A 19432-nucleotide genomic window follows, 5' to 3' on the forward strand; every position below is an offset into this window, starting at 1 on the left:
AAAAAAAAAGGCAAATTAAGCCATCTGATACATGGAGAGCATGGAGTTGGTTGTATTTGGAAAAACTCTTAATTGTCCCTTTCCGCTCAAAGTAACAGACTAGAATTCACTTGTCCTTCACATGGTGGTTTTCCTGAATTTCCCAGAAGAATTGGGTTGTTTAATGAATAATAATTCACCTTTTTACAACTCTTTATCTTTGAAAGTTTTTCCTCTCTCCTTTTTAAAAAGTTCAAAGCTTGAGATAAGTATTTTATGAACCTGTTTTACCCTAACTTATCACTAAAAATATCTTCTACATATTGAATAATTTTACCCTGTTTCTTAAAAATAATTAACACTTTTCTTTTGTAGATGGTGAGAGATGAAAACCTCAAGTTTATGAAGAATAGAGATGTGTACAGTAGTGATTATTTCAGTTTTGTTTTGTCTTTAGCATCATTGAATGCCGTAAGTACTAGTCGGAGTTTTACTAGAGAAATTAGAAAGAATCATAGTTAAAAATCTTTCCACTAAAGCAATCAGAGGGTTTCCTTTGTGGCTCAGCTGGTAAAGAATCCACCTTCAATGCAGGAGACCTGGGTTCGATTACTGGGTTGGGAGGATCCCCTGGAGAAGGGAATGGCTACCCACTCCAGTATTCTGGCCTGGAGAAGTCCATGGACAGTCCATGGGGGTCGCAGAGTCGGACACAACTGAGTGACTTTCACTCGCTCAAAGCATTCAGTGACTTATCCTTATTCTTACATGTTAGCGTTTAGATTATATGCCCAAAAAATTCTCACAAATGTGTCAGTTACTGAGTGATATTCAAATACAGGCCGTATTCAGAATGTACAGTACAGATTGTGAATGAGTGTGGCTTTCCACTTCTTGGGTTTTTAAAGTGCTTTTATTATATTTTGTAAAGAATTTAATAGCCATAAGTGATGTAAATGGATATTGTGCTGTGAGGAGATTGATTATTATAATTTGTAATCAGACATTAGTAGTCTCCAAGTGCTTCTTTTCCTAGAGTACCATGATCACCGTTTGCCAATAAGGGGAAGACTTTCTTAGTCTGTTAGTAGATTACTTAACATCTTGTGGTCTAAAGGCTCTATTTTGAGAAGGCTTCATGTAAGAAATGCAAGATATCTTTCTTAATCTTTTTAAAATTTAACTGGAACATTTTCTATGACAAACTGGCTTTATTTTTCTTACTAGTATTTAACTCTATCATATATATTATTATTGTTATAGATCTTGTTACTCAGTTTGTAACAATGCATATTAATCTATAAAACTGTGGGGAAAAAAATCTCTTTTTTCTCCCTCTCTCACAGACTAAATTAAAGCATCCATACTATCCTTGCATGGCAAAGGTTAGCTTACAGCTTGCCATTCAATTCCTTTTTCAAACTTATCTACGAACAAAGAAAAAACTCAGGTAAGAAATGTTATGTTTTCACAGTCTGTTCTGCAAAAGGCATTATTAATTAAACAAGTTGAATTTATAAATTCAGACACTCAAAAATTCAAAACATTCTTTTAAATAGTTGAAGGCAATTTCTAATACATTCTGATGCTGAAGACATTTTTAAGGAATTTCTAATCCAGGAGGAAAGATGGAAAAAATAGAAAAAGAGATAACTGTGGTAGAAGTTTTAGATGCTGTTTATCTTTAGAACCTGGGGAAAGTTATATCCAGACCTGAGGATTGAACTAACTATCTGTGTTAGTCCAGCAATCATTGGATACATTCTTATCCTCCACCCTACTCCTGAGAAAAATAAAAAAAAATTTTTTTAAAAGTGAAAGACACTCCATGAATTTATTTGCCGGGCTATCTAACATCACTGTCTTTGCTTTTTTAAAGGGTTGACACTGAAGAGTGGATTGCCACTATTGAAGCATTACTTTCAAAAAGTTTTGATGCTTGTCAGTGGCTAGTTGAATACTTTATTAGTTCTGAAGGACGAGAATTGATAAAGTAAGTGTCAGTATCTTGTAGTTGAAAGAAATTTGTTTCTCTTCCAGTGATTTAAAGCTGAAGTTTCTTGTAACGCTTTGTGTTTCAACTTGAAATTATTTTTCTTGTTGGAATCAATTTTAAGCAGATAGCCAGTTGCTCAGAGGCAAGCATGTCTTGAACACCTGCTGTCATTCAGAGGATTCTCAAATACAAGTCTGCCCCCTCAGGGACTCACAGTCTGGTGTCAGATGAAGATCAGCAGTCCTGGGTTACTGCACAGTAATACCGCAATATTGCTGATATGTTTGGATTCTGGCTAAAATACTCTTTTTCAAAAATCTTTTGATGTATGTTACCTGTGATAGTATATTTACTTGTGTATCTGTAGTTAAAAAGTAATTTTGTTTTTCAAGATGGTCCAATCACTGTGACTGTTTGTACCTTACTCCCTCTCATTCTCTTATCCTCAGAGAGTTCAACATTCCTATGGGGATTGCAGCGAGCACCTTGATTTCTCAGTGTCCAGGCTCCTTTATCCCCAGGGACCTCCTCCTTCCCTCTGCCACAGCTGTCCTGGCTCACCACCCTAGCCAGTGGCCTTGCCTCAGGCTTCACTGAGGCACAAGTCTAGCAGATGAGCAGCAGCGCCCACCATCCCCTGTCACAAGTTACACACCAGCCAGTCTCTTCCCATCTTCTTTCCTCCTGATCGGATGGAAGAAGTGTCCTCTCGCCTCTCAAAATGAATCTCTCTACATGAGCAAGGCTTCTCAAGGAAGTTGGTTCTTTATCATTCCAGCATCTTTATCTTCGAGAATTTTCTACCAGGTCACTGCTGTCAGCATACAAATACACTCTCGTACCTCTCACCTTAAAGCAGACCACAGGGAATTCAGAAATGCCACTCCTTTCTCACAGGGAGTTCGTCATCCACTGGCAAGTTAAGATCCAGAAACTCTTGGTCCCATTTCCCCTTCAGCTCTAGGTCTGAGCTGCTAACATTCATTTATTGGCTCATTTAGTATCTCCACCTCCCCTAGTCCAGTGTGCCTCATACAGCAACAAAAGCGTTCCTTTTAAAACAAGGTAGATCATGTTACTTCTCTGCTTAAAATTTCTTCAGTGGATTCTGATTGCTCATAATAAAACCAAAATCTTTACCATAATAGAACACAAAAGGCCTCCCTTGAATATGGCTTTGCCTGTGTGTTTCACTATCCTCCTATCTTAGCATTCACCGGCTTGTTGATTCCTTGAACACACTAAGCTCTTTGTTCTGCAAAGACCTTTTTGCCTGTTGTTCCCTCTACCTAGAACAGTTTCCCCTCATCTCTGCATAGCAAACACCCTCTCACCCATCAGATGGCAAAGAGGATGTTCACTCCCGACCACCCAGTTTAAAGTAGGTCCACCCTGTGGGTTTGCTCCTTTGTTTTGCCTGTCCCCTCTAAAGACGCCAGCTTCTTGACGAGCAGAAGCTATGTGTGTTTGATTCCCTGCTGTACACATAGAGCCTGGCAAGCTTAAGTGCTCAGTATGTGTGTGTACATACATGCATACAGTTCATAAAGAAAGAATAAACCAATGTGTCTTTCAAGCATTTTTGCCTGTCCTTTTAGAATTTACTTTAAAGATAATCTTTCACCCATTTTTCCAGCTCAATTCCAAAATATCCTCCCATCAGGACTCCTGAGTATTGTGTTAAGCAGTAGAACATCATAGACCCATCCATTTGAAAGGAATATGGCAAAATATTTATTTAACTCCCTTTTATGTTCAAGCAGGCTTGCTCTTAAATATCTCCAGAAAAACTCAGTAACTTCCTTTGATAGTGTGATTTGGTTTCTTAGAATTCCTACATGGTAAAAAGAATCTTAGTAAATTACCTAATCTAAATTTTTCCTGACATTTTTTAGAGTTTATTATATTTTGTCCCTTTCTTTATAAAACCCAATTACTCATCATTATCAGTTGCTCGGATTTCATTATTTGAAGAATTAATATTTTCTATTCTCTTTTTTCTCTAATTGGGTTTTCCTGGTGATTCAGACAGTAAAAAAAAATCTGCCTGCAACATAGGAGACCCAGGTTTGATCCCTGGGTCGGGAAGATTCCCTGGAGAAGAATAGCTACCTACTCCAGTATTCTTGCCTGGAGAATCCCATGGACAGAGGAGCCTGGAGGGCTACAGTCCATGGGGTCACACAGAGTTGGTCACAACTGAGCAACTAACACTTTCACTTCACTTTCACTTTTCTCTAAATACAATTTCTTTAGCACTTTTAATACAACTTAAGTTGTCAGTGTTACAACTAAAAGAATAAATATGCACTATATTAATACCTTAGTGAACTTGAAGAGGCTGTTATCTCAGATCAGCCCCTCCATGTAGTCCTCTTCAGGGTAAATTTTTAAGTGTAATTATAACTGTAAAAAATTAAACTAGAAGCTGTTGCTGTTGCTGCTGCTGCTGCTAAGTCGCTTCAGTCGTGTCCGACTCTGTGCAACTCCATAGACAGCAGCTCACCAGGCTCTCCCGTCCCTTGGATTCTCCAGGCAAGAACACTGGAGTGGGTTGCCATTTCTTTCTCCAATGCATGAAAGTGAAAACTGAAAGTGAAGTCACTCAGTCATGCCCGACTCTTAGCAACCCTGTGGACTGTAGCCTACCAGGCTCCTCCGTCCATGGGATTTTCCAGGCAAGAGTACTGGAGTGGGGTGCCATTGACGTCTCCGAAACTAGAAGCAAATACTGCTTTTAAATTGATCTAAAAAATTACTAACCTGAAGATTACTTTACATCTTTAAAAAAAAATTTTTTTCCTCTGGAAATTTTTAAACATACAGCAAAGTAGAGAGCCTGTACCCGTCCCCAGCTCAGGTTGTCAGCATTTGGCCAGTCATGTTTACTTATTCCTGTTCTACACATTCTCATACCTTTATTCTCTGATGTATTTTAAAGTAACCTTCAGACATCATTATTTCATTCTAAATTTTTCAGCATATATCTCTTAACAGGTTAAGGTAAAAACAAAAAAAAAATTGTAAACACTTTACCATCGTCACTCCAAACAAAAATGATAATTCCTTCATATCACATCATCCTATTATACACAGTCACGTTCAGATTTCCCCAGATGTCTCAAAAGTGTCATTTTACCATTGAATTTGTACAAATCGGGATCTAAATGAGCTTCCCATGTTGTATTTGGTGTGTATGTCTCTTCCTGTTCTTTTAATCTGTAATCGTCCGTATCCCCACCACCTTTTCTGTCATGCCATGTATTTGGGGTGAGACGGGTCATTCGACCTATAGAGTTGCCCGTATTCTGGATTTCTTTGCATTCTCACAGTGCTTCCTAGAAATGTCTGTGATAGGTAACGTGGAGCACCCCCATTAATGTTCTTCCCAAAAGAATTGTGCCTGAACCTAATCAGACCCCTAGGGCCAAATATTACAGAAGTAAACTCCCCTAGAGTTATCACTTAGAACCTTAGTGGATGGTGGACCGCCTTTGTGTCGGGTTCACATTAGGTAGCTAATGCTTAGCATTAACAGTTACCTGGAATGAGCAGAAGTGAAGCATCCTTGGAAAGCTCCTCTCTCGTCTTCCTATGGGGAGAAGGAGGGCAGGGCTGTCAGCTCATCCTGCCCTCAAGACGGAGACATGGGCAGCTTTCACTGCTGTGACTTGAAAGAACACCTCATCTGGGCAGTTTTGACTTGGGTCATCAAAATTATGTTGTATTTAAATCTTTCTCATGAAACAGTGAGAATTTTCTGTTAAGAAATATTAGAAATAGTTAAGTTCTCACTGTGCTGATTATAGTAAGGGTTGTCATGTCAGAGTGCGTGTATGAAGCAGAGAAAGGCTCACTGCATGTGGGAATGCATGCAGTTAGCTCGTTGCTCTAAGGTAGGTAGTTATCACTCTCACGCAGCCCCAGGGATACTGATGGTGCCACCCCTCCCCGCCACCCCCACCACACCTGAGGCTGCTGCATCTGCCACCTCGCTGTGCAGAGGGTTGGGTTAGGTCATGCCTTTTCAGCAAACAGTGTAGTGTCTGAGTGTAACACTGGGCGTATCGAATGTAATGGACATGCCTGGTAAGCCTTAACTGCTCTCGTTGTCGTCATCATAGGAGAAGAAAGGAAGGGAGCAGGGCCTTTTCAGCCTCACATGCTTTCAGGAGGACCACGTAATAAGTCAGAGTTGGGAGAGGAAAGGAAAGGGAAGTGAAAATCGGATGGCAATGTAGGTGAACAGAGGGTTTAGGAAGTACTGTGTTGACTGAGAACTCTTTTAACTAGTATCCTATTCTGAGAAATCGAAGGGGTGCCAGGGAAAATTACTCCTGAGTAAACGGAATTTATAAAACCTTAGGTTCTTTGCTTTTATATCTCTTGAAGTCCAAATTTACATTTATACAGATACTCATCTTAGGGGGAAAAAAGGAAGAAACAGAAAAAAAATCTAACTTCCGAGTGCAAAGGTCTCATTTTTCCTCTTTCATCTTCTTCCTCTCTCACGAGGGCCTATGTGTGCCAACACTCAGGAGACTTGAACTGACATTTTGGAGTAATTTTTTCCTTGGATAGTAGACGGGACCCGTGTTGGGAAGGTTGGGTTATAGAAATCTGCTTGCTTTTTTACACCTCTTCCTCTCTCTGTTAGGATTTTCTTGTTGGAGTGCAATGTGAGAGAAGTACGCGTTGCTGTGGCCACAATCCTGGAGAAGACCCTAGACAGTGCCTTGTTTTATCAGGATAAGGTCAGTCTTGTTTTCTAAATACTGTTTACACATTCTGTTTTTACCAAATGTTTCAAATTGCACATAATAAGAAAAGAAGCCTAGGATTAGAGTCTGGTAACTTTCCACATAAAAATGCATGTTCCGTGAACTGATCAGTGCCAGGCTGGAAGGCGTTCTGTCCTCTCTTCCTCAGATCCCAGACGTCAGGGTAGGCTCAGAATTCACATCTGCTTTGATCTGCATCAGGGCTTTTTGTCTAGAACTCTTCCCTCTCAGAGTCTTCTCCCAAGAGTTTGTGCTCAGTCTCTGCATAAAGACCAGCCTGAGTCTGGAGTCTGTAGTCTAGACCAGCAGTCATTTTGAGCCACCCCTGGCTTTGTCTCTTTCTTCAGAAGCTGTGTTCATGATCTGAACCTTCATTTGGCAACGGACCAGACGGTGCCATCCATCCAGGGGCACTGGCCACAGTAGCTCCTTCTTTGATCTCTGTTATTCCCTAATCCTTGTTCCTGTTATTCTGAATTTCTTCCTCTTCCTAACCCTGTTTTCTGTAACATATTTTCTTCTAGTTCACAATTCCACACGCGCTCAAACAACATGGTATTTATTACCATTCTCAGTTTCCCCCAAATTTTAAGTCTTAGGGACATAAATGACATGAGTCTGATTATTCAATCTGTTAAGTCCTAGCAAATACAGCAGTAACGTCCCAAGTTTGCTGTTTCAAACAGCTGACACTACATGGAAAACTTTGAAAAATGTTGTATTCAGAATGAATTGGCTCCTTATAAACGTTGGCTGGAGGCAGTGTCTCAGGGAGCTAAATGTAAATTCTGGGAATTGCTGCTTCAAATTCAGCTGTTGGCTTTACTGTTCAACCCTGAGCAAGTCCTTGCAGGAGGCCGTTGGTGCAGTCCCAGTGCATGGCACCCAAGCACTTAGTTCCTTCAACATTCCTGAGCCGGGGCGCTCTATTTGCAGACAAGTTTCAGTCCAGGATGGAGAAGGAGGTCAGATACACTCTTCGGGAAGGACCTAGAAGAAGAACACTGTCCGTCTCAGTTCCAAGAATCCTAAGAAAGGGGAGGGAGGTTTACTCTAAGGCAGTGGCTTTCAGTCAGCTTAAACAGCAGAACCATTCTTCACAAAACCTTACTTGGTTGCAGAATATTAAAAAAATAAGTCATTGGGAGCTGCCTAGGACAGCTTAGATACTGTTGCTCTGAAGTACCCTGTGGAAGTTCTCTGAGATAGTTAACGTAAGAATGTTCTCCCGCTCCTGCTTCCTCCCATGTACCAACCCAGACAAAGGATAAAGGCAGAATCAATGCAGTCTACCTACAGATGGGGTCAGGCCACAGCGCATCACCCCACCAGCCTCTAAAAGCAGGACTGCAGGGGGAGGAAAGTGAAGGGAGTGGTGGAGGATGTAAACCATTGGCCTCAGTAAATTCCACTTGATCCTCAGCTGTTGTTATATTATGTCTGTTTCCCCCTTAATGGAAATGGTGCCACTTGCCACCCACTTTATATTGGAAAGCACTTTGAAATGGAATGCTACATGCATGGTAGATTTTACTGTATTTATAATGAGTATGACAGGATGGATGGGAATATTTCAAAAGCCTATGAGAGCCTTCTCCAGAGGAAAGGAACTGACAAGAGTAGTAAGCCGGGTCTCAATCCTCAGGTCACACATGGATTTCCAGGGACTTGTCCAGAAACAGTTGGGGTGGGAGGGGAAGAAGAAGCAATGTGATAACCAAAATGGTTTCTAAACAAATAAAATGTTTTTCAAAGCTTTCCATGAGGCGTCAGCGGGCTTTCAAGTAAGTTCACAGTTGAGTTGATATTACCGTTGTCATTCTGTCAGGCTGTTGCTCTCCATTTGCTCCATTGGCTTGGTTCCTAGCCTCTCTGCCTGTGTCTGTGTTTTTTATTCTTTGCATCTGTGATTATGTGAAGAAGTAGCAAAGTGGAGGGAGGGATTCAGACGTGTTTCCTCTAAAACCCCTGCCTTTTTTTTAAAAGACAGAAAGAACTGGGCTTTTTAGAAAATGTGACCATTAGGCAGTGGAACCATGCCCGTGAGTCTGAAGGCGAGGAAACAAAACTAGGCTTTTCTTTCATTATTTCTACAGTTCTACCAGTCTTCCTGGAAGATCAAATTGATAATTCTGTTTCTGCTCTCCAAAGCATAAATCCATCTGAATCTGAGACTGGATTGTATCAATCAGACTTTTCCTTTTGTTCTTATAGTGGTTTATTTCAGGTTAATCCTATTACAGATGTCCATCTTACATTCTTTTTCTTTATGTAATTTCTCCTCTAACCAGTTAAAGAGCCTTCATCAGTTACTGGAGGTACTACTTGCTCTGTTGGATAAAGATGTCCCCGAAAATTGTAAAAACTGTGCTCAGTACTTTTTCCTGTTCAACACTTTTGTGCAAAAGGTAAATGATTTTTTTTTCCACTAGGGATTTATAGTCTAAAGGAATTTTGTATATGCAAAACTTTTATATTGGTCAACATAGGACCTATATGATATAATTTTACAAGTGTTCCTTTTTAAAAATCTTCAATTGTGTGTTATATTACTTGTAAGAATCCAGCATAGGTAGGTGGGGGTGATTTCTTATTGTTGGAGCAAGAGTCTGCATTGAAATGAGGGGCCATTGTGCAGCCCCACAGGGCTGTTAGGTTTTCAACAAGTACTTTCTATATGTAAATTGTGGCATTTAAACACTTACTACTTAAAGCTTCTCTCTTGGCTGTATTTTTGGAATAGCTTTCTATCTGGATAAGAACATAATTTGTCATTCTGTTTCTTATGACAGCAGGGGATTAAGGCTGGGGATCTCCTTCTGAAGCATTCTGCTCTGCGACACATGATCAGCTTCCTCCTCGGGGCCAGCCGGCAGAGCACCCAGGTACTGCCTGCTTTTCCTTCATACAGACCAGTGACCTGGCCACGGTTTTGGTCATAGCCACAGTGTCTCTCTTTGTAAGTTTCATCAGAGTTCAGGTACAACAAGTGCTGTATAGCTTTGAAAATTCTTTGGAGTTTAGTTATTTTTACAGCCTCCTCATAGAATTTATTTTAAATGCCATAACCAGTGGGAATGACTAACTCAGACATCAGTCAAAGTGTCCTAGGAGGAAAAATGGGTTCTGCTCGGGGAATTCAAAAGCCTTCAGAAAGAGTGACACGGGTCCTCCTTCACTCACTCTCCGGGACTGTGAGCAAGGCCTGGTGGAGGTGCTTACCTGGGATGCTGTCACAGGCCATTATTCACATGTGAAGTTGAACCATTAAGTGCTGAGCAGCGTTGCTGCAGTTGTGATACTCATATTCAGAAAATGAAAGGGAAATGTGTTTTTTTTTTCCTACTATTTTTGGAATAGTAGAGTCAAATATATCCTCAAAGGACTCTCCTGTTTGAAGTTCCTATGTTGGTGTGTTTTTTCCAATCATTATATTTCTTCTGTTTGATAGATTTAAAATACATAAAATGTCAACATGCTGTAATGGTAAATACTATGTATGGAGCAGTTATTATGTGCCAGACACAACCGGTTACTTTTCATGCTCTACCTCTGAAGTTCACAGTTCAGTAAAACAGGTAGTTTCATCCCCCTTCTTGGGCAAGAATTACAGCTGAGAGAAATTGTGACTCGTTCAGGATCACAGGACTTAAGCTCTAGTTTCCACTGTCTGTGATTCACTGCCTAGGGAAGCTTTCCTTTTTTTATTAAGGGAGACAGACTTGTCATTTAGGCCTCCTCTCCACTTCCTGTCATACCACCTAGCCACTCTGACTTCTTAATGTTGAAAACGGGACTTCTCTGGTGGTCCAGTGGCTAAGACTCCACACTTCCACTGGAGGGGGTACAAGTTCAATCCCTTGTTAGGGAACTAAGATCCTGCATGCCACACAGTGTGGCCTAAATAAATGCACTGACAGTAACTTGCTCTGTGTGCTGATATTATGTTGAGTATCAATTTTTTACTTCAAGCTTTTCCTTCTCAGGGGCTCCGTTAACACTGACGATTATTTTAAATTCATTGTAATTTAAATAATATTCAGTTTAATTAATGATGTTATATTGTATGATTAATATTGTTTTGCATTTATGGAGCACATAAGTTTGAAAACGTTCTCACCTTTAATGTTTCATTGGTCCTCCCAACCATGAAGTGGGTGCGGAACAGGTAGTGGGTAGGTTGTCCCCGTCCTGATACAAGGAAGTCAGGTAGAGAACTCGCCCACATCCGCACAGATCAGTGAGTGGCAGAGGGGGCCAGGCCTGCAGACCTCCAGCCTCACGGGCTTTCCCCACTGTACTGGTGCAGGAAAGTTACCTAGCACATGGTGAAAGCTCAGTGCCTAAATAGGACTGCATGATAGTATTTGTTGTAGAATACAAATCCATATATATCTGTGTTAAGCCACTCTTAAGTTGGCTTAAAACCTGTGAGTTTTCTGTCCTTTGATCTCTCGTACTGTCAAACATTGAGAAAGAATGTGGCTCAGAATATCATGCACCCACGCACCTCTTCCTTCCTTGTCCCTCGTTTCTCACCAGAGCACTAACGCCCACTTTATTTTCTCTGACAACAGATACGTCGGTGGAGTTCTGCTCAAGCTCGAGAATTTGGGAACCTCCACAACACGGTGGCGTTGCTCGTCTTGCATTCAGATGTCTCTTCCCAGAGGAATGTTGGTAAGCTTCAACGCCTGTCTTTAGTATGTCAAGGAAATGCAGAGATGGTGAGTTTGTGAGCAACACGTAGAGAATGATAATGTTGGCAATTAAATGTATGTTAGTGGCTTCTCATTTGGCTATTTGATATTTGAGGGATGCTTAAAATTTTTTGTTTCAATTCATGTTAAGCTTCACCTTATTTTTACTAGTTTGTCACAAGAGAAAGTCAATAATTTATTTGGGGTGGGATATTGAAGCATTTAAAAACACTCTGGGTTTAAAGGCTACATCTCTACACTGATGGCAGGCCTTATCCTGACAGCACCACCAACAACAGCACCGATAGCGCAGTAAAGCTGCTCTACAGTCCTCAGTGTTCCGCATGTTGTGCCTCTGCTGGGGCTCTCAGTTTGTTGTGTTGAATCCCCTCAGCAAACCTGTGAGGTCGGTTCCCCTTCTGAGTGTGCGGGAGCTAAGATGGGGAGAGCGCGAGTAACTCCCACATCTCACAGCTGGTCAGAGGTGTAGCAGCCAGTGCGGAACACAATCCTCTGACCCCAGAGCCTATGGCAGGGTTTTCACATCTTCTGACCAGGAAACTAGATTAAAATCACAGTGCATCCCTCTGACCTGGAGACACTGTTGGCTCTCTGAAGCAATGTGGGGGAACTCTCGTATAGTCAGACATGAGCTAGACTGTGCTTGCTAAATTCTGATTCACCAATCTAAAAGATGAAGCTACCTCCTCTGTGAGTTCAGACGGGTCTGCGAAAGAAAATTGAGAGGGAGCGTCCTTGCTTGTCTGGCGTGTAGGGTAACCCCTTCCATGTGAGAGATTCTGCTCAGCATTGGCAGTTGTGTAAGCAGCAGAAGTGCCTTGTCCTCGGTGTCTTCAGAGGCACTTTGGGAGTTTTTTTTTTTCTCATTTTAAACTTCTTCGAAAGGATTATCTTGGGTATGAATCACTGGGAGTCTAGGGATTTAACAGTTAGTCCAGGGCATACATTGAAAGAGAGAGGAAGCCTTTTCTCAAGTCTCATGACTATGAGAGACGGCTGTACATGTTCAGCAGTTGGGTGTGTGAATCTTGAGGCAGTCGCCTTACCTTGTAGACGTCGGTTTCACATGGTAACACGAGGTGGCTTTTTCCTTTGATTTCCTAAAGCTCCGGGTGTGTTTAAACAACGGCCGCCTATTAGCATTGCCCCCTCGAGCCCCCTGCTGCCCCTCCACGAGGAAGTCGAAGCCCTGTTGTTCCTGTCTGAAGGGAAACCTTACCTGTTAGAGGTATGTCCTTGTTCCACTAATGCCATTTTCCTTTTATCTGTTTTCTTCTTTTTGAGGGAAAAAAATACCTTTTGTTATTAGTTGTATTTTGTATGTTACTCTCGTATAGGGGAGTATAGTTAAGAAGCAATTATTTCAAATTAGTTTTACTTCCTGTATGTATGTCAGAAAGAAATAGGCAGCTGAAAAGAATATTATTTGTCCACCCTGCAACTAAGAATTGGGCCTCCAGGTCCCAGGAAGAGGTATATGGCACACACACACCACCACGGTCCCCCGCCGAGTCACAGTCACTCCATTTATTATCAGAGGGTTTATTCCCAATCTTGTGTGTGTCCTTGGTCCTGAAATACTACAGCTCTGAAGCATACGGGTTTTTCAACCTCAGGAGTATAGAAGTGAGCTCTTCACAACCTCCTGTTGAGGTCCCTCTCCCTTCCACCCAGAGCTACTGCACCTTAAGAATGTAGTCTTCCAATCCTTGTTCTGTAACTTGACTTTTATATGCATGACTTGGTGAACATAATCATACTAGTTTTTATTTACATCAACAGTGCTGTGCTATATCTCTTTTTTTTTAAGCTTAACGTCATGTATTTTTTGGACCTATCAGTGGTTATTTTAATGGGGGAGATCCCCTTTTAAAGTCTGATAAAAGTGACTGATAAAAGTGAGAAAAAGGTACACATTTGCACAAATTGTGTTAACTCTCAGACAGACTCAAACTATTTTGAGGCAGTGTTGATGGTCCTTCATCTGAGTAGATTTCAGTGAAAGTCGGAAACAGCGTTTTAACAGGGAACTGTGACAAAAGAAAGACTCCTCTTCTACCCTCACTAGGTAATGTTTGCTCTGCGAGAGCTGACGGGCTCACTGCTGGCGCTCATCGAGATGGTGGTGTACTGCTGTTTCTGTAACGAGCATTTCTCCTTCACCATGCTGCATTTCATTAAGGTAGGACCTCGTGAACACCTGTGGTAGCCTGCGAGCCTGCAGTTGAGACCTAGGAAAGCATTTCTTCTGCTCCCAGGCGCTTTGCTTCTTTTAATAACCTTAATTGTTTTCCTAATCATAAAAATAGTATAGACTCATTTTTTAAATGAATAAAAAAAATGCAGAATCTCACCATTTATGATGATCAGCATGAATATTCTCTCACGTTTCCTTTTTATTTTCTGTGTGTATATTTTAACATAATTGGGATTTTATTGTCTATATGATTTTTGTGCCCTCTTTTTTCAATTGACATTATATTTAATGATATTCCATATCATTAAAAGCTACCTGAGTGTATTTCATGTATCTGTCATGTATCACAATTTACTCAGCCATTCCCTTCCCAGTGAGGCACATTTGCATTGGGTGCAATTTTTAACTATTAAGAATAATACTTTAATGCTATGGTGACCATTATTGTATAAAATGGTTTTAAAGTTTCAGGTTATTTCCCCAGTCCACATCTAAAAAATCAAAAGTAGACTGATTTTTCTCACCTTCTGAAGTAGTAATATATGTAGTTCATTATGAAGCTCTGATCAGTGTGTAGTAATTACTTATGTTTCATTTTCTGGATGCCAAGCACAGTTCCAAGCGTATTTGGTATTTAACTCACGTAATTCTCTAGCACATAACTCCTGTGAGGTGTAGATACTGGAATTGAAGGTGCTGAAGACACCAGTGCCACACAACTAGTAAGTGGCAGAGAGGGAGTTTGAATATCAGCAGTGTGGCTCCAGGGCTGTGCTCTTACCTACTGCCTTGCTAGGGATTACTAGAAAAACCTTTAAGCCTATGCATACCATTTTTATTCATTTTTAATCTTTTAATTTTTAATTCCATGGAGAATACATGACTTCATTCCCTTTGTGAAAAAGTATGCAAAGTCCATCTCGACCATCACCAGCCAGTATTGTCACGTCGGTTACGTGTCTTTCCACTCTTCTTTGTGTGAAATTACAAGAGATATTTTAGTTTGCCCCACACCTTGCCTGCCCCAGGATCTGTAATAGTGATACAGGTAGTGTTAACAAGTGGCTGTGACCAGTGGGTCATGCCTCCAAGCTCTATTAAAGTATGTTTTGCCCTCAGTGTCTTCTGTACAGATCTGCCTGTATCAGGGTTGATTGAGACCTCTCTTTATTGTTTACTAATTATATAACGAAGGAGAGTTTCCTCTTCCGAAAAACAAGAGGAAATTTGCCCAGACCTCACAGATTGTGTAGATTCCATGAGGCATGATACATGCAGTACTTACTTAGTGCCACACCCGGCACCTTGCACACGCCCTGTCATCATGCAGTGTCCTCTCCCACTGCATGCTGTGTGTAAGGTTATTAAAATGCACAGGGCTGTGAGTTTTCTCAGCCTTGCTTTCTTCATTTAGTGTGTCTTGGCAGATTTTTCTACTTCCTAAGCAGACTTTTCTTATATTTCACTTACAGCGTATTGATCTCAGAACACTCTAATTAGCATTCTCATAGCTACTCAAGAATAGTCAACAAAACAGAATAAGTATAAATGAAATATAAGTACAAATTGAGGCCTGTTTAGTGACTAAAAACCCTCTCCCTTCCTTTCTGCTTCTTTCCCTTTCTCCTTCCTAATTTCATAGTGAAATATCATGGAGGGTTATAGCAGGGAGGGTTGTGGTATTGTTTCAGTCCCCAGACTTAGCATTTGGGGAACTGAGACCCAGAGAAGGGAATGACTTGCCCAAGGTCAGCCAGGTGGTGGTAGAACTTAGGCTGGAGTCCCAGCACTGTTGATTGCCACTCCGACCTGCTTTTCACTGAAGACTTACTGGAATCTTTGTGCTTTTAAAAAATATTTCAGAACCAACTAGAAACAGCTCCACCCCATGAGTTAAAGAATACATTCCAACTACTTCATGAGATACTGGTAAGTCATGAATGTTTTGATTCACTTGCATTTAGATATTTACTAGGCAGCATGCATTTGCAAATAAAAACTGTATGTCCTTGTGTTGCTTTTGCATTCATTTGGTCTGCACTCACCAAGTCCTCTTCACATCACCCATTCTCCTTGCTTTAACTGATTCAGAGGTGAGTGGTAATAAATTTCGTTATGTTTAGTGAAGGAGCTAGACAAGGACACAAGCAATTCTAGTGCAGAAAGCAGAGGCTTTACTTACCATGCACAGAAAATGGTGCTCAGCTCAAGGGTGATCTTGTGTGAACCTCGCAAGAACCAGGAGAGGTGAATGGCTGGCTCTGCAGCCTGTCCATGTGCTACTGAAAATATCTCTATGAGCCACGGAACTGAAATGTAATCCACTATAAGGTGCCAAAGGCAGGGGAAAAAATACAACTGCAGTCAGTGAAATAAGGTATTATTAGAAGCTGAACTTAGAGAAGTGGAGTGACCTGCCCAAGGACATCGTCAGTAACTGACAGTCAGGATCTGAGCCAGGTGACTGGCCGTGGAGCCTGTGCTCTCTACAAATGCCTGGTTTGCTCAGTGACTGGAAGAGGTAGGACTAAAAGGAGTGGAAACTGGTGGGGCTTGGGGAAGGAGCCCAGACCAGACCAGGAAGAGTTCCAGGTTCCAGTGCCTGTGGACTTTTTCCCTGGAGGCCAGTGGTGACACACTGGTAGCCAGGTTCCACCTACATGTCTTGTCTATTTGGCCCAAATTGTTCTGTTCTTGAATTTCTGGATGCCAACCTGTCTTCAGAAATCAGGTCATCTGGCCACCCTGGTCTGTTTCCTGCGTGCTCCAGCCACCCAGAGCAGTGACAGCATGTCCTTTCCGTGAAGCTTGTGGTCTCCAGTTCCCACTGCCTCAGCACTGCTGTTGTCTGCCACGTGGCTCATTTCTTACCATCTCGGACTCTAGACATTTAAGTCAGTAACTTCTGCCATCAGTGATGGACACCATGGAAGGGTTTGCGGCAGGAAAGTGATATAACCTGATTTATGTCTTAGAAAGATTACCCCAGCAGTTGTCTTAAAGGATGGGCTAAAGAAGGAAGCAGGGTTGGAACTGGAAAACCATATAGGAGTCTGTGGCAGTAATCTGCGTGTACAATACCAAGGCTTATGCTAAGGAGAGACCAGAGCAGAAGGGGCTAGGGCCAGAACAACAGGTGTTTAGAAAGAGAATCAGTGGAATTTGGTGACTGACTGTGAACCAATGAGAGAGACTAGCCCAAGAACTATTTAAAATAAAGAGCGGGCGGTGGGATGGGGACTGGCTTCCCTTTAGGTCCCTGAGGCCTTGGCACAGGGTAAGCATTTAATAAACACTTTTGAATATGGAGATACATCATGGGTGCCATTTCTAAAATGCCTGACTCTCTGGTCCTTTGCCTCCTTTTGGTCCTAGCGCTTTTGTAAGATCATTGCTTCTCAGGACTGGGACTGAGTGATGTTCATCTGCTCAACAACAGACCCGCTTAGTTTATTGAATTGTGCACGGCTCAGTGTCAGGCGTTAGAAGTACAGCAAGAGTGTGCCATAGATCCAGCCTTGTGTGGTGTGGCATAAATCTCCACACATGGACTTGTAGAGCCTGTATTATATCAAAACTTTTTCACAGGTTTTTGCGAACCGTAAATCTCTTATCTTTGGGATAATGAAATACATGTCCTTATAACCCACAGAGAACCCTAGAGTCAGTTCTTAAGGGCATGTATTAGGAAATGTGTGGATCTTCAAATACTGCTTAATATTTTTTTATCTTTAGTTTGAAATTTAATATATTGTTGAAAATATGGCAATGACATATTTGTTTTTGGTTTTACTATGTTAGTAACTATAGTCCCTTGAACAAGTTATCTTTAAAGGCACCAGTGGCTGTAACACAAGTTTCTTCTTTCATTTACCAGCCTTTGTCTCCTGCTCCTCACAGGTCATCGAGGATCCCATACAAGTGGAGCGAGTCAAGTTTGTGTTTGAGACAGAAAACGGATTACTAGGCAAGTATGGCTGCCCTGTGAAGAAGTGCCTGCAGTAAAGGTGCAGAGAGCCCATTGTGCCAGCCGGCCTCTCCTCCCCAGGGTCTGCCTGGCACACTCTGCCTGGCATGGATTGCTGAGGAATCCAGGAGTTGCCTGGTCAGGCCTGTTAGACTCCCTCAGTCTAGTCAGGAGATTTAAAGCCAGAGGATCTTACCACCCTGAACACTCCTGCTTTTCGTAAGACAACAGCTTGAGGTCCTTTTACTGGGTCAGGTAAGATTCAGGGGTGCTATGACTTTCTTCAGCAAGCTAAAGGTTTGCCACTTAACAAGAAACCTTTCTTCCACTCTGTAGCCATTGAGGTGGGAAAAGACTAAAACCTTACACTCAGAGTATTGTCAAGCTCATGAAATGCAATTTATTTTTTTCTTTTAACCTGTGATATGAATGCACCCAAATTTTTATTATCTGCTCATAAAAGTTTTTTGACAGCCTTTTCTTTTTCAGAAGGCTAAAGTGGTTTAATGAGCTATTTCTTAGAAAAAGTTTAGTTAAAAATAGTCTTATCCAACTCCCACCATCCACCTGTATTCCCAGTTAACTTGAGTCATTTTAGACATTGCTGTGTGTTTAAAAGAAGTTTTAGTATCTCCTTTTATTGCAGAAAAGAAATTCATGCTTAAAATGTTCTGCAGTTACAACATTCTAGACCACTGCTTTGAAATGGTGCTCTCTGCTCTGAGCAGCACCCAGGCTCTCTGAAACTTACAGACCATACACGTCTCAAGGGCAGGGAGCAGGCATTACAGTCATCCCTTGGTAACCATAGGGCACTGGTTTCAGGACCCACTTGGACACCAAAACCCATGGATGCTCAAGTTCCATAGTCTACCCTTCATATCCATGGTTCTGCACCTGAGGATTCAACCAGCCACAGATTGTGTAGTGTACTATATATATTTATTGAAAAAAATTCACATACAAGTGGACCTGTGCAGTTCAAGCCCATGTTGTTCAAGGGTTGCCTATATTTTTCTTTAAATGCCCAAAGCACAGACCAGTAAGTATTTGTTGAAGTGAAATAGTACCATAAATCTCCATTTATCACACTGAAGTATTTTAACTGCTCTTTGTCAGTATTGCAGTGAATGGAAAACTTTGCAAGTCTCTAGGTGAAAAATCAGCCAATATAAATTTTAGTTCTTTTCAGTTCTTCTGAAAGTCAAACCTTCACCACCTTGTATTTTTCTTGAATCCTACTTAAAGTAGTGTTTCTGTCCATTAGAACTTGGAGAACCCTGTTAAGTCAGCATACTGTGCTTTGGTTAAGCTCCTCGTCTGCTTATCAAGTTTGCTGTGAATGTTCAGAACAGCAGCGCTGCTATTACCTGGGCCTGCTAAAGTTTAGTGCTTTATTGTTAAACTTTCTTCCTTTATTCTTCAGCTCTGATGCACCACAGTAATCATGTGGACAGCAGTCGCTGCTACCAGTGTGTCAAATTCCTTGTAACTCTTGCTCAAAAGTAAGTATTGACTCAAAATGCAGTTGAGTAAATGATGTTTTTAGTTACAAGTCAGATATGACTCAAGAAAAAAAATTCCCTTATTTTGGTACCTAGGGAATCTGAGCCAGCCAGGGCACACTTGCTTGGATGGTACAGACAATTATTCAAACAATTTCAAAGAGACGTAAAAGGGGAGCATTAAAAGTAACAGATCTTATGGGATCCAAGGGCAGGGAAAGTGCTAAGCTGACAGTTTGTGCAGGAAGGAGAGGAGTCCAGGGCGGGTTTAGGGACCTCAACAGCA

At 41.4% G+C, this 19432-nt stretch overlaps 1 protein-coding gene and 1 long non-coding RNA gene across 6 annotated transcripts in view; one reads left to right on the forward strand and one right to left on the reverse strand.

The window, feature by feature from the left end:
• Positions 1 to 19432, forward strand: part of USP24 (ubiquitin specific peptidase 24) — a 155658-nt gene that overhangs the window by 127769 nt on the left and 8457 nt on the right. For 4 of the 5 annotated variants that reach the window (XM_070786468.1, XM_019957388.2, XM_070786469.1 and 1 more), the window contains 12 exons: positions 355 to 450; positions 1326 to 1429; positions 1859 to 1972; positions 6633 to 6729; positions 9048 to 9164; positions 9549 to 9641; positions 11334 to 11436; positions 12584 to 12705; positions 13546 to 13659; positions 15538 to 15603; positions 17575 to 17641; positions 19068 to 19146. In XM_070786468.1, the coding sequence (XP_070642569.1) occupies positions 355 to 450; positions 1326 to 1429; positions 1859 to 1972; positions 6633 to 6729; positions 9048 to 9164; positions 9549 to 9641; positions 11334 to 11436; positions 12584 to 12705; positions 13546 to 13659; positions 15538 to 15603; positions 17575 to 17641; positions 19068 to 19146 (1172 nt within the window). The remainder of the gene's footprint in view (positions 1 to 354; positions 451 to 1325; positions 1430 to 1858; positions 1973 to 6632; positions 6730 to 9047; positions 9165 to 9548; positions 9642 to 11333; positions 11437 to 12583; positions 12706 to 13545; positions 13660 to 15537; positions 15604 to 17574; positions 17642 to 19067; positions 19147 to 19432) is intronic. The other variant, XM_070786470.1, reaches the window with a different exon arrangement.
• Positions 7300 to 15945, reverse strand: LOC109556251 (uncharacterized). Its single transcript, XR_002180376.2, has 4 exons — positions 15857 to 15945; positions 12697 to 12752; positions 11267 to 11454; positions 7300 to 7746 (listed from the first exon to the last, which is right to left on the reverse strand). It is a non-coding gene; the product is annotated as an uncharacterized lncRNA (long non-coding RNA).

Source organism: Bos indicus, chromosome 3 (genome assembly GCF_029378745.1).
Source record: "Bos indicus isolate NIAB-ARS_2022 breed Sahiwal x Tharparkar chromosome 3, NIAB-ARS_B.indTharparkar_mat_pri_1.0, whole genome shotgun sequence".
In the NCBI taxonomy this organism is placed as follows: Eukaryota; Metazoa; Chordata; class Mammalia; order Artiodactyla; family Bovidae; genus Bos; species Bos indicus.